The following is a 14,660-nucleotide window of genomic DNA, read 5'->3' as shown; positions in this document are numbered from 1 at the left end:
AATAGAGGTGCGATCAAAATGTTCCTTATTTCTAGTTCTCAGATGATGCCACCTGTTAAGGCATGATACCCATAATGTGTGAAGGCAATTAGTGTGTTACTTACAAATTCATTCTTTCACCTCTTCACTAGTGCTTCCTGGTTGGTTTCTTTCTTCTTGCGTATTCTTTATTGTCTTTGAACTAGATCATGGTTACTTAATGAAATACTACAGTGTGTATATGCAAAAAACCCTTCCTACATACCTCCCATTTCACCCAGTAATGAATCCCTACTCTTTTTCTTAGTAGCCGAACAAGAACTTAAGGAACAAAACAGCGGTTGTTGCATTTCCTAAAGCACTCTTTAGGGTTTACACAAAAAATGCTACCTCTACTTACAGAATCATAGCTTAGTTAGGGTTGGAAAGGACCTCAAGATCATCTAGTTCCAACTCCCCTGCCTTGATACCTCACACTAGACCATGTCACCCAAGGCTCTGTCCAGCCTGGCCTTGAACACTGTCAGTGGTAGAGCATTTACCACTTTGGGCAACCTTTCCAGTGCCTCACCACTCTCCCAGTAAAGAACTTCTTTCTTATATCTAACCTGAACTTCCCCTGTTTAAGTTTAAACCCGTTACCCCTTGTCCTATCACTGCAATCCCTAATGAAGAGTCCCTCCCCAGCATCCTTCAGATACTGGAAGGCTGCTATGAGGTCTCCACGCAGCCTTGTCTTCTCCAGGCTGAACAGCCCCAACTTTCTCAGAGTGTCTTATGTTATGCCTGTCTTACTTATGTTGCTTGTCAGTAAAAATTTATCCTCAAGCAATTGCTAGTTCATTTCTGCTCTGGGAAAGATTCTCTGGGGAACCTGCAATTGTTTTGTTGCATGTTATTAAATAATTGTAAGAGTAGATGACTTCAAAGGAGAATTACGAAAGTTGCTTTTGAACCTGATTAGTTCAGCAAGCATGGCATAAAAGTGTTTTCAGCACAAACATGGGAGTTCAGAGTTCACACAGCAAGACCTTGGAGTTGTCCTAGCTGTGCAGTGACAGTTACGATTGTTATTCATTCTGTTTCAGAAACTACTAGAGTAAAATGTTAGAAAACCTTATCCACTGTATGCTAGAAAGGAGAGGAGAGGGGGGATTATATCTAGGAAGATTCTACTTTGAATTTGTTAAAAATACAAAGAAAAGGCAACCATCCTCTTTACCTGTTTCCATTCCAGCTGCATATATATAGAAGGAGGTGCATGTAGTGAAATCTGACCATTTGGTGACTGAAAGCTCATGCTGTACTGGATTATAAAGTGTACTTCTAATATATCTTCAAAAGGAAATGTATTCTCAATTTACAGTGAGCCTTGACTATGAAGGACAGAAAAGAAAATATGATTTTATGGGTTTTTTTTTTCCAGTAAGGGAAGAAAATTTAAAATTTATAACTTCATGCAAGATTGCCAGGGCCTGAGGCAAAAAAACCAGAGCATGTATCTACTTTACAGCTGCAAAAATAATTACATGATAGCTATCTATGGAGTAATCTCTAATGGATTACATTTTGTTAGCATTTCCTTATGTAATGTCAGAGCCAAAATAATTCATAGTAAATGGGGAAAAAAATGCTTGTTTTGATGTATCTATGGCCTGCACCTTTGATGTCCTCCTAAGGCATTTCTACTAAGCACTGGTTCATTTGTGAAAAGCTTTGGTTTACAGACAAGGTATGGTGCTTGTAAAGCTGATAAAAGACTTAAGGGGTGTAGAAATTACTGAGGTAATTTCTTTTTATTATGCTACTGCTGGACTTCTTAGTTGCTTCATAGGTGTTAAAAGCCGTCCCAGATGCTATCAGATAGGTTTTCCTCTTAGATTTACAAGGTTTTTCAGACTTGAAAAGCTCTTACAGTTTATTAAGATCAGTTCCATTGATTTTTTTTTATTCTCTTTTTCTTTTGAAACTTAAGGGCACTTCTTTTTATATCTCTTAATTTCATCCAAGTGATACAATCTTCAGCAGTAATAAGAGGCTTCTTACTCATGGTCAAAATACCCCTTTAATTGTGTTCCAATAGAACTGAGGTGTAGCAAATAAACTCTTCTGCACTTTCATGTGCTGTTGGCACTGGGAGCTGGATATATAGGGGTTTTTAGCAGCTCAGTGCAACTTCTGTTTCTTCTTTATATTCTTTAGTTTGGAGACTTGATAAAAAGAAATAATAATATGATCAGTGTCTCCAAGCCAGATCACGTCTCTATTAAAGTAAATAGAGAAAATTATTTGAGTTAAGCAGAAGTAGTGTCAGCCTTGGCATTTATGCTATGTGATTTACTGTATCTGGATGGCTTGAGGGTTATTTGGGAACATAAGAAGTTGCATATGGTTATTAATGGCATTTTCAGTATAAATGGAATAAATACATATAAGGTTTTCAGTGTATGTGAGAAAGGTGTACATATACCTTTGTCCCAGCATAGATCAGTCATTTGCCCTCAGATCATTTTAAAGGTCTTTAGAAAGACCTTACAGGTAGGAATGCTTTGGTGGCAGTGCTGTACCTGCCAGTCTGTAAGCACAGCCACATTCCTTATGTGACAGTATATCACACCTTACTTGGAAGTGGCATTAACAACCAAACCAGTGTTGAGTAGTTAATGTCCATATGTATGTGGTCCATGGCTTGGGGGATATATTTTTTGCTGCAGATTCTTTTCAGTGTTTACTGACACAAGATTGTTTCAGGTAGGAAGAGTGACAGATACCCTTGTCAAAATCCTTAGAGTCCTATGGTTGTAATGTACTTTTCCATTACTGTATTCTTTGTTCAGTGTGGATGGAGTAATAGCAGTGGAGACGACTAGAATGTTATATTTATTATCATTTGAGTTATTTATTTTTAGATTAAACCTGATGCCACCTACTTGGCAAGACATAGGAATGCCATTATCCTGTTAAATTGTGTCCCTGTGTAGTGGTCTGCTGAACACAGTGTGATGTCTTTCCTTTCCCAAAAAGAAAAATAATCACACAGCTATTGATAAAATTCATAGTGGGTGACTGAAGGAAACCAGAGTTTCCTAGGCCTGAGCTTGGCCAAGTGATGAGAAAGAACAAATTATAGTAACGAAGCTGCAATAAAAATGTTTTTTTCTAAGAAAAGGTAGTAAAATTGACTTCCGAATAAAGGATCTGGTCCTGGCTCAGGCTAAGGGATGAATCCCTCAAGTCAGGAAGGATTTTTATTGGGGTATTTTTTCTTGAAAAGACTTGGCCAAATCACAAAGATGAGTTTGGCAAAGGCTGCACAAATTTTTGGTGTCCTATAATATCATCAGAAACTGGGAAGTTGTTATTTTTTTACATAAATTCAGGGATGGGTGCAATTCATATGGCCAGTGGCCAATCCTTAACCATAAGTCTTTGAGTTACTGGCAAGGTGACCTTGTGTCTCAGAGAAAGAGGAAGCAATCTTTGCCATGCTTCTCCCCAGGTGACATCCTACCTGAGCAGAAGATACTGCGCCTTCTTCAGGTACAAAAGGAATCATAGAATGGTTGGATTGGAAGGGACCTTCAACCTTATCTGGTTCCAACCCCCTGCTGTGGGTAGGGACACCTTCCACTAGAGCAGGTTGCTCCAAGCCCTGTCCAGCTTGGCCTTGAACACTGCCAGGGATGGGGCAGCCACAGCTTGTGTCAACCTGTTCCAATGCCTCACCACCCTCACAGTAAAGATTTTTTTAATAATATCTCATCTAAATCTACCCTATTTTAGTTTAAAGCCATTACCCCTTGTCCTGTCACTGCATTCCCTTGTAAAAAGTCCCTCTCTAGATTTCTAGTAGGTGCCCTTGAAGTACTAAAAGGCTGGTTTAAGGTCTCCCCAGAATCTTCTCCAGGCCAAACAACCCCAACATCACTTCCTAAGCCTTTCAAGGTCCCTCTGGTTGGCATCCCCTCCCTCCAGGGTATTGACTGCACCACACAGCTTGGTGTCATGAGCAGACCGGCTGAGGTTGCACTCAATCCCATTGTCCATGTCACAGCCAAAGATGTTGAACAGGATCCTAACACTGACTTCTGAGGGACACCACTTGTCACTGGTCTCTGCTTGGACATCAAGCTGTCGACCACAAGTCTTTGAATGCAACTAATCAGCCAATTCCTTATCCACAAAGTGGTCCATCCATCACATCACATCTCTCCAATTTAGAGACAAGAATGTCATGCAGAACAGCGTCAAATGCCTTACACAAGTCCAGGTAGATGATGTCAGTTGCTCTTCCCTTATCCACCGATGCTGTAACTCTACTGTTGAAAGCCACCAAATTCGTCAGGCACTGTTTGCCCTTAGTGAAGCCAAGTTGTCTGTCACCAGTCAACCCATTATTGTTCATGTGTTTTAGCATAGTTTCCAAGGGGATCTGCTCCATGATCTTGCTAGGCACAGAGGTGAGACTGACTCCTGTGCTCACATATTAGGCAAACGTGCCAAATACCACCAGTAGGGCAGCACTTGTGTGCAGGTAGTCCTATGTCTGTGTCAGTCATTGTCAGAGTCAGTCACCTGGGTTGCATGTTAGAAGTTAAATATGAGTTATACGTGGGTTTTCTGTGTTACAGTGTGGAAGTACCACACACCATCCAGAGATGCCAAATGAAATTCATTGACTGATTTTTTCTTTAATATAAAGTATAATGACAACAGGAACCAAAACAAAACACTTTGCTGTGCTTTTCGTATATTGCTGGGTAATTTTTTACTTAATTTTCTTTATTCTTTCAGTTCTACGGGATGACTTCAGACAAAATCCATCAGATGTAATGGTAGCTGTGGGTGAACCTGCAGTGATGGAATGTCAGCCCCCAAGAGGTCACCCAGAACCCACTATATCATGGAAAAAGGATGGGACCCCTCTCGATGACAAAGACGAGAGAATCACAGTAAGTATAAAAAGGTTTTCAAACAATGCAAAAATCAGCTAATTAAAACTACTAGTTTTGAGCATAGGGGCATCCAGCCATGATGTACTTAATAGGATCTGTCTTTTCCTTGCCTTGGAGGTAAGGCTCATTTGCGTTTAGCTTGGGATGCATCCTGTAGTCTCATACTACTTCATTGCAGGATATACATTTGTTTGTTAGAGAAGACTATACAAAACCTGTGTTCTTCTCTTCCTCAGAGAACTAGAAACTTGTGGAAATGAAATTCATTGTATTTGCCACTGGCCTATAATTTTCCTGCCTTTTATCTACCTACAAATTTCTGCAACCTATAGCAACTGCCTTCTTTGGTTGGGAAGAGGAGCTACTAGTAGTCTAGGAGCAACCACCTTTCATAACTCTGTTGAAAAGAATCCATATAGAAAAGTTGTGTGTTGCATTAGAAACAATAATGCTTTTGGGATATAGTCCCATTTCTTTAGAGAGGTGATGGCTTGCCGTGCCCTCTCAAATTAAGCTGTTTTCCTGTTAGAGGTGTTGTCATACTGATTTGTATCTGTAGCTTGCTGAATACAGTGCACGATTATTAAGGTGTAGGAATATAGCAGCTTTTCGAATCTGAAAGCTATCCTTCTTTTAATTTTTGACACATGAAACAATAAGCTAGGGAGCCTAAATGGCTTGAAGAAATGGCAATGAAAAATGGAGTTTAAAAATCATTTATATGCTGCCAACAGGGTGATACAAAGCACCATTCCACATGGTAAGAAACCGTATCAACTGAAAGCACATGCCATATCAGATCCTGTTGGTACTGGGAGGGTAAATGCTCCATCGCTGGCTGTGTTCAAGGCCAGGCTGGACAGAGCCTTGGGCAGCACGGTCTAGTGCGAGGCGGCCCTGCCTGTGGCAGGAGCTTGGAGCTGGATGACTTAAGGTCCTTTCCAACCCTTACCTTTTTATGGTTCTATGACTGCTAGTGTGCAACAAGATCAGGGGCACGTATGATTTATATATCTCAATCATATGTGTCCTGGGTTTGGCTGTAACAGTTATTTTTCTCTTTCTTAGGTAGCTAGGGCAGTTCTGTACAAAGGTGAAGCAGTTGAGGGCTTTTGAGGGAAATTTTTAATGGAAGAATGCTTAAACCTAAGTGACCTAAGTAAAAATTTACCTTTTTTGTTTGAGATTTAAATTGCCTATTCTTCCATTTTGTTTTTGCAAACAAGACAAAGCTCAGGCATTCTGTAGTTGTGGCATATGCATACATTTAAATTTTTAAGTACCCTACCGAACCTGTACTGATTGCTGGCTATTAACTCAATTCCTCCAATCACACCTGCTAAGAACTTGCAATTTCCTTTTCAAATCTCCTTCCCACTGTGACAAGCCAATTGACCTGAGATAAAGAGAAGATTCCAGTGCTGCTGCTTTTTTTCAGGAAATGCTTTCTAAACTTGCATTTTCTATTGCTATGCTTTATTCTCCTGAAGGATTTTCAGGTGTTGCCTATTAAATACATTTCTTTTGTTATACATGAAAACTCCTCTCCCAGCTGCCAGAACAAAGACAAACCCAGAACAAAAGCAGCTATCACTGACTAGCAGTGCCACCTGTATTTATTAAAATGGTTCTTAGGATGGGATAAAGCGCCGCAGTTTGGTTTTGTTTTCTGGTGATTGCATGAAACCCTCACCTACACAGTATCCTTTCACCATGACATGTGGTGGAGTTATCTTGTGTTATCAGTTTCCACTTCCAAAACCAAACAAATGCAAAATGAGTTTGCGTGTAGGTGTAGATATACACTTGTTTTGCGTGCCCAGATGAGTGTTTGTTTTCAGAGGTGTAAATTAAGAGTGCTGCCATAGCTGGCTGAACTCATTCATGTGCATCATGTTTGCCTGGCATTGTCTTAAGCAGTGCTATTAATATCATGGCTACTTTCTCACACAGGCAAGAGACTGAAGCTGCATTGTCATGCAGATTTGCATCAACTTACAGCTGTAGCAAGATCATGCCAAGTGGATAAATATGCATTCAGATGTGCATCTTAACAGCTTTGCAGTAACCACCTGTATTATCTTGCTAGTTGGCTGGGAGGCAAGGGGAGACTGGGGCCTGGAATGGGCCACATGCTAAAGGACAGATGGGTAAAATGTATTAATTTTGTAACCTGACTTAGAATTATTCCATTTCTGTTACCTTATCTCCATTAGGTTATTTCTATTTTAGTTTAGCAACTGGAAGATGAAGAATTAAAATAGTACAACAGCTGAAATACAGATGAAGTTGTTAGGTTTGAAGTGACAGATTTAATTTTCACACTAAATCAACCTTTTTTTTTTTTAAAAAGTCATTTAAGTCCCTGTATTTAAAATGAACACCTACATTTATTTGATGCAAAATAATCATTAACTTGATGTTTTAGTAATACAGTTTGCGGGTGTTACCTTCCTGTTTTTAAGCCGTGAAATTGCCAGATCAAGAAAAGTCAAACTATATGTGTTGATGTTCAATATATGTGTAATACCAGTGAGCATTTAATCAATGGAAATGCTTTGGTGGCTCCACTTGTAAAGCATTTCCAGTTGTTTCCATTCTTAAAGTCTTTTTGATCTTTGACTCATTGCCATTTTAAGAGTTCTCTAAGTGTCAAAGGCTGCTTAAAGCATTTCATAACGATACTTTACTTTCTGACAAAAAAAAACAACCTTAAGATTATACTTTTTTTTTCAATAAGGCGTGATGCTCGACATCTTTTTTTGATTCATATCTGTACTTCCTGCAAAAAGATGGTGTTTCCATGAAGCAAACTTATTTTTAATACATGGAAGCTTTTCCTCATCTGCAATGATCTGCACTGATCTTTGAGTCAGCAGAACTGGGCTTTATAGACTTAAGTATTAAGGGTGCTGGAGAAACAGGTGGTGGCTTGGTTCCTGACAGAAGGTTTGAAGCAAGAGATGTAGATAAATAGTGGTTAAATAAGACCCAATTTAAGACACGACTTCCTGTGGAATGCAATAAAAAGAAAATATTATTTTGTCCTGGTAGGGTTAAGGAAATTGATCTGTTTATGTAGGTGAGATAATAAAAATCAAAGTAGGCTTTGCATATTTTTGCTTCATTTGAAGGGCAAATAAATATGCTTTCAAGAGAAATAAATTTTTATGTCCTTCAGGTTATAAACAGTAGGGAATGGAACTAGTGAGAAAATGAAGTAAGGGGATAGGCACAACTATCTGTGATTGGGATTGTAGAAATAGACACGTTCTTTGAGCAGAGCTCTTTTAGTACTGCTCAGTTGTAGCAGAAGTCAGACTCTTCAGTGCACACATGTCCACTGGGTGCATCTGATGAAGAAGCATTATTGAAGTGTGTTTTAATCTCTGTTCTTAAATATATTACCTATAAACAGTTTTCTCAGTGCACTGGAGCTAAACATTATTTTTCTTGTGTATTCCTTACACCACAGTATGAAAGCATGTGCTTGATGTGGCTAATCCCTCTCTTTATTACAAATGAGTTGGGACTGACAGTCTTGGATATGAAGCAAATGCTTTAACTTTGTTGAATTGAAAAACAATTATCATGAGGCCAGAGCAGAGTTGGTGTTATTCTTTGCTCATCTAGTTATTTTTTCTCCTGGAATTACTGTGGCCCTCCCATAACATATATGGCTGAAAAGGAGTGTTTCAGTGCACCGTAAGAGGCTGTGTGAATCCCCTCTTAGAGCTGAGACATGGTGGAGGAAGAAGATGCAAGGTCTTGTCTGCAAGTGAGAGAAGGGGATGCTCACCAGGGCGGGGAAGTTCCTCATTCTGTTTCCAGCCCTTAGTGGTGGTTTGGAATTGCTGTCTTGCCAGGTGAAGTGCATAGACCCAGCAATTGCTTGGAGTGAGGATCTAGGCCAGGACTCTGGGCTTCGAAGTATCATCACCAGATACAGGCCTCCTCCCAGCCCCATTAGTCTAGCCATCTTCTTTGCATGGCAGCCCAGTGTCATTAGGACATAGCCACGTGTTTCAGGCACTACCCTTGGCATGGAAAGCTATGAGTTTGCATTGCCTCAGGCTGAGGAGGAAGAAGCAGTCTGGTTTCTGCTGACTGCTGTGATCACTGGGCTTGGTCTTTCCAATTGTATTTTGTCTAGATGTAGTTGGCAGGAGCATCACTGTCTGCAAGTACCATTAGCAATGACTCCCTTGGGCACTCACAGCAGTACTCACAGTGAATACTGGTTGCTTCTAAGATTGTGGATACCTCCAGTGTGCTTCCATTCACTTCTCAGTAATCTTCCTGTTGTCCCCCAGAACTTCCTACTACTTCTCAAATGGTGTCCCCACTGCCTCCCTACCACACACCACTGCAGTGAAATTTTCACCTTATTCCCCATACATTTCCTTCATCTCACAACCTGCCCTTGCATTCACCCAGCCTTTTTCCTCCACCTGTCTAGCCCTGACTGTCATCTTGATTAGTGCTAACTGCTTGTGTGGAGATAACAATTTGGAAGCTCAGATAAGCAAAACCTCCTGCTGTATGCTGTAATGTAAAGGCACTCTTCTTTTGCTGATAATGTAAATGGCTAGTGTGCTGTGATTTGTAAGGAATGTGGTGTTGTCTGTCTGTCTTAGGTTTGCTCAGAGCCTTCTTTAAAGAGCAATGTGGCTCCTCTGTCTTCTTTGCATGCCATCCCAAATGCAGTTCCCTGTATTTAAGATGCTGACATCAGTAATCTGAGCAAGATGGTGGAGCCTTTGAGCATATCTTTAGGCAAAAACTGGAAATAATTACAGACTCTAAGGAGTGCAGATCATTCACAGAGGATTTGTGGATCTCCCATCTGGGCAGGGCATCCTCCATATAATTTTGGATCTCTCAAATGTTATCATAATTTAGGGCAATGCCTGCATATTAATTAGGCCTCAATAAAATCAAGATGCAGTCTGCCTGTAATTATAAATACTTTCCCAGTGAGAGAACGTATACATTTCTTGCTTAAGCTCCAGAGCAAGTTGATGGTTGATCCGGGAGGTCAGGACTTCACAGCTGCTTCTGTTTCTGTCCCATGCCCATGCTTCAGAAAGCTTCCTAATTGTGCATGTGAAGACATGGTGTAGGTGGTAAAAGGAAAAAGCTATGCATACTGAACATGAAATTTTAATAGGCAAAATCTTATACATGAAAAAGGATGCTGGTACCTCAGAAAGAAATCCTTTGTAATTGAATACAAAAAGCAAAGTCTTTGCATTGAAACTTTGGTGCAGCACTGTGATTGCAATTTCCCTCTCTTTCGTGTTAACCGTTATCTGTCATTTATCCTGAATCATCCTTATTTGATTTTTAAAAGAAAATCCTGAGAAGCCATTTATCTTTCCTTGTTCAAGTTTCTGAGCTTCTAAGATCAAAGTTATGGGATGAATAATGCATGCAGATTTTCATTCCTTTTTTTGTGTGGCCGTCTTGTGACATCAAGAGTTTTGAATGACTTGCACTCGTATTTTAGATAGCCTAAATTCTTGATTCCTGTTTGGTTTCCTGGCCCTTAAACAGTACATCATAAATACAAAGCATTTATTGTGTCTTGTGCAGTGCTGTTTTTACATGAGTGAGTGATAAAAACGTTGAGCACAAAATGTGAAAACAAAGTCTCTGAACTTCTGTTATTACAGGAAAACCTCCTTTAGAGATACCATCCATAGCAAGACACTTTATGCATTTGCCCTGAATTTTTCGTTATTGCAATTGTCAAAGAGAAGTAGGTTCATTCTTTTTGGTGGAGACGATTCACAGCCTCGTTGTGCTTTGGCAAGTTTAAAACTTCATAGGTCAACCCAAAATGATCTTGGGCATAACAAAGAATAAAGAAATAGAAGAAATTACTATAACAATCAGTTAAAAGGGGGAAAATAAATGGTAGTCTGTATTGGAGGGAACAGTGAAAAAGCAGAAATTAATTCCTCACTTAGGAAAGGGGCCTTTCCTTCCAAAGTTAAAGTACAATGGGAAAAACTGAAGAGGAGAGGTGAATCAAGACAAGGAAGACAAAAGCTGATCAAATTTGTTGCTGTGTGCTCTTAAGAAGTAACTCTCTTAACTTTTTAAAACAGCGATGCTTCTGACACAAGCCATACTGTTACAGTGCCACTCCAAATTAATTCAAGATGTTTATCCTTTTATTCTTTCTTTAGTCTCCTTTTCTTTTTGGCCTCCTCTCTTCCTTCATGCTTTTATTCATTGTTCATCTCTTACTGTATTAATCTCCCCAAATTGCATGCAAGCATAGCAGAAGAATGCATATTCCTGTAGAAGATACAATGCTAATGGTCTGTCCTATGGAGAGCTGCATTAAAGTTCATGGCTTGGGTGCACAGTACACAGAGCAACGGGGGTGAGGGAAAATGGGGAGCAAGCACCTACAGTTCAGGGTTTTATTTCATTTTAATTGTTTTTCTTTTAGGGGGCAGATTAAAGGGCAAGCAGCAATTTCCTATATACCCCGGGAGGGTTACGAAGAGAAGGAGGGGTTTTTTCTTCAGCTTCCCATTATGTATTTGTTGCTCCCCAGCAATTTCCTATTTGTCCCAGTCCTTTTTCTTAATTCTCTCTCTTTTTCCCACTCCCTGGGAGGGTTGGCTTCCTACTCTACCTCTCTTCTTCCTTCATCTGCTGATCACTACAATGGCATCTTCCTCGAGGAGCAAGAATAGTGATTTATATTTCTTCTGCTATTAATACTGCTTCCTCTGGCGACACAACTGGAACTGCTGTGAGTTAACTTGGCACCCCAAGGGGAAAGAAATGTAAAAGATTGTGAAAAATAATTTGGAACCACAGAGCTGTCCCAGATGATGGTGAGAATGGCTCTAAATCCTGTTTCTTGCTCTTAGTTTTTCTGTGTTCACTTTTAAATCTCTGTTTCAGGGTCCTGGTTGCTTCTGCTGGAGGCTGTCTGCTCTCCAGATTCCAGTGTGTCATCTCCCTTACTTTCTGACCATGGCATGTGCTTCTTTTGTCTCCTGCACTGTCATCAGGGCATCTTTCCCGTCTTCTGCCCTGTCTGTGTCGCTAGTGTCCACATCTGCACAACTACTGTTTCTGTGTTAAGATGGAAGATACTCTGAGAACTCTGTTATACTGCTGCTTCCCATGCCATTTTTTTAATCACAGGCATATCTGAGCACTTTACAGAGGCATGTTAATCTTTCATTAGTGTTTGTCACATCATTTGTACAGTGTGGGCTTTTGGCTGAGCCCTTGAAAAAACATTACCTTCTTCTTCAGAAGACCCTGCTCTTGGAAGACTGTAAAAAGTCTTGAGTAATAATAGCCTGAGCTGACGGAAAGGAGAGAAAATACCGGGTTATACCTTGGGTTTTGCATTAATTTTCCTCTTTCTCTTCTTCCATCCTATTTGAAGCCTTACTATACTCACATCATTTTTCAGACTCGTCTCTTTGAGATGAAACTTTTCATCTCTGACACATCCACGAGTAGTTTCCAAGCCTGACCACAGCAGTTAATTGTGACAGCTTATATTTCTATAAACACACTGAAGTAAATGTGGATTGAAAATCCTAACCAATTACAAGATAGGCTCCTCCCAGAGGGGCAGGAGGATAGCTTTTTGCCGGTTTACTGTTTTAAAGAGTATAGCTATACAGACATTTTCAGGGAGATGTGAGCTCATTCAGTTTGCTTTTTGAATCAACCAGAAGCCATATGGCAGCGGTTAATGTGGCGCCGAGCCTGAGCTAATAAGCCCTGCTGAGAGACAGGCTAGATCACTCCGGCATGGTACTGTACTAATGTGGCCACACAGCTTCTGTTGTGCATAGGGTAAGGGCAAAAACGAGCTTGTACTGCCCTGAAGTCTCTATGCACTTGAAAACACGTGTACAGATTCCCTTCCTTATCTATAGCTCTAGCAGCCAACTGTCCCAAGTACTTCTTTGGAGGACAAGATGCTTTCTACATTGGGGTGATGTTTGCTGCAAGAAAATGGTGAGGAAAAAGCCAGTTAGTCTGAAGTGTTTGAGTCGTGCTCAATGACGGACATTGTTCTAATTAGTTTAAATGGCTCATTGCTAACCCTAAATCTTCTGTGCAGGGTTGCTGCATGAAATGTAGGACAGGCTAAACCATCCATTGGTCCACACTTGATGTGATGTGTCTTTTCGTAGACATCTCTAAAGGAATTAGTGGAAAGGGAAGGGGCATCATGATACAGGGCAAGAGGATAGCCCAGTGTCAAACATCTGTGTACTGGGGAGGACACCAGGTTCTGTATGCTTGTGTTGGCTATCACACAGAGTAGATTTTGCATTTAGGACTAAACTGACCTCCCATTTCTCAATGGCATGCCTGGTAATAGCATAACCTACTGTGTGAGGCTGTGAGATTTGTAGACTCTCTTCACACTAACTGAAACTAGTAGAATTGAAACATCATATTTCAGTGTTAGATTTAAAGGCTTGTTAGGGTCATTTAATTATTGGCATTTTAAACCAAGTTACTGCTGATTGTATTGTCCCTTTAGCTAAAAGTATCTGTTCCTTCTGGTTTTTCTCACAACTTTCAAAAATGTTCCTTTGCATCAGCAGTGCGTATTGCTTCAGCTATTTTGTCTCCATGCCACTTAAAATGCTAGGCATTAGACATGCATAACTATGGTTTCTCGGTATTGTTTCACCCAGCAGTAGTGAAAAGTACTCGTTTCATGTGAACTAAGTATGTATTTTTCTATGCTCAACTTTATTTTACACTGATTTCTCCTTTTAAATATAAAAGTAAAGTGAAGAAGAATTAAGTTCTTTTGCAGATACTCTACGGACTTAAAGGAATTTGAGAACTCCTCACTGAGTGAAAATTCTCCATGGATTTCTTTTGTCCCTAGTCATGAACTGATGACCTAGATAGTAAAAGAAAATAAATGCCTGCAGCAAATAGAGTATGTGTTGGATATATGAGTTTTGAGACTTCCACAGACCTAGACATTAAACTAACAGGATTTTCTTGTTAAAATGGCTTATTGAGAGTTTTGAACCTTTGGGACCATCTGAAATTATAGAAATAGAGTCTGGGAAGCTTCTCCTTAAAAAAATAAGAAAAAAACAGGTGGTTGTTATCTCAGGCTAGGTTACTCGAGCTATCCAGAGGGTGTAGGACTTTATGATTTGAATGCTTAGGAGCAAAGGTGATTTATTATGCTGAGAAAGTAAATTCTTTGTTTTGTTTGGCTGACAGTCTAGTTGTTGGGGTTTTTTGGGGGTGGGTAAGGGAGATGAAAAAAGGATGTGGGAGGAAAATTATTTCTTCATTCATTTTATTCTCTTAATGAAAAAGAAACATTTTTGTTTGGTTAGGTTTTTTAAGCAGTCAGGAAAGGAGCCTTTGCTTATATTACACACGATAAAGATGAAGGTTGGGTTTAAAAAGTTTATTCTTCTCCTCCCCTCCCTTCATCAGCTCTATGGAAAATCCTACATATAGAGTATAGATGTCCTCTGAGTTAAAGATCCACTTCTGGAGACATCTTCTCCCCCAGCCTTTTAGAGACTGCTGTGCTGTGTGCCTTATCTGATTCTTATCATGGGCAACAACAGTGAAAAGCAGGACAATATTCAAAGAATCAAACTTTTAAAGCCTTTTGTTAATGTAACACGCAGAACATTAGGACTCACACTGGGAAGCATGTGCACTGTGTGCAGGCAGAGACCACAT

At 39.9% G+C, this 14,660-nt stretch overlaps 1 protein-coding gene across 1 annotated transcript in view; it reads left to right on the top strand.

Moving 5' to 3' along the window:
* The window catches only part of ROBO1 (roundabout guidance receptor 1), a 306,344-nt gene that overhangs the window by 190,900 nt on the left and 100,784 nt on the right, over nt 1–14,660 (top strand). The window contains exon 3 of the mRNA XM_065676377.1: nt 4,774–4,931. Coding sequence (XP_065532449.1) covers nt 4,774–4,931 — 158 coding nt within the window. The remainder of the gene's footprint in view (nt 1–4,773; nt 4,932–14,660) is intronic.

Source organism: Lathamus discolor, chromosome 4, assembly GCF_037157495.1.
Source record: "Lathamus discolor isolate bLatDis1 chromosome 4, bLatDis1.hap1, whole genome shotgun sequence".
NCBI classification, from domain to species: domain Eukaryota; kingdom Metazoa; phylum Chordata; class Aves; order Psittaciformes; family Psittacidae; genus Lathamus; species Lathamus discolor.
This window is presented reverse-complemented; position numbering and strand designations above follow the sequence as displayed.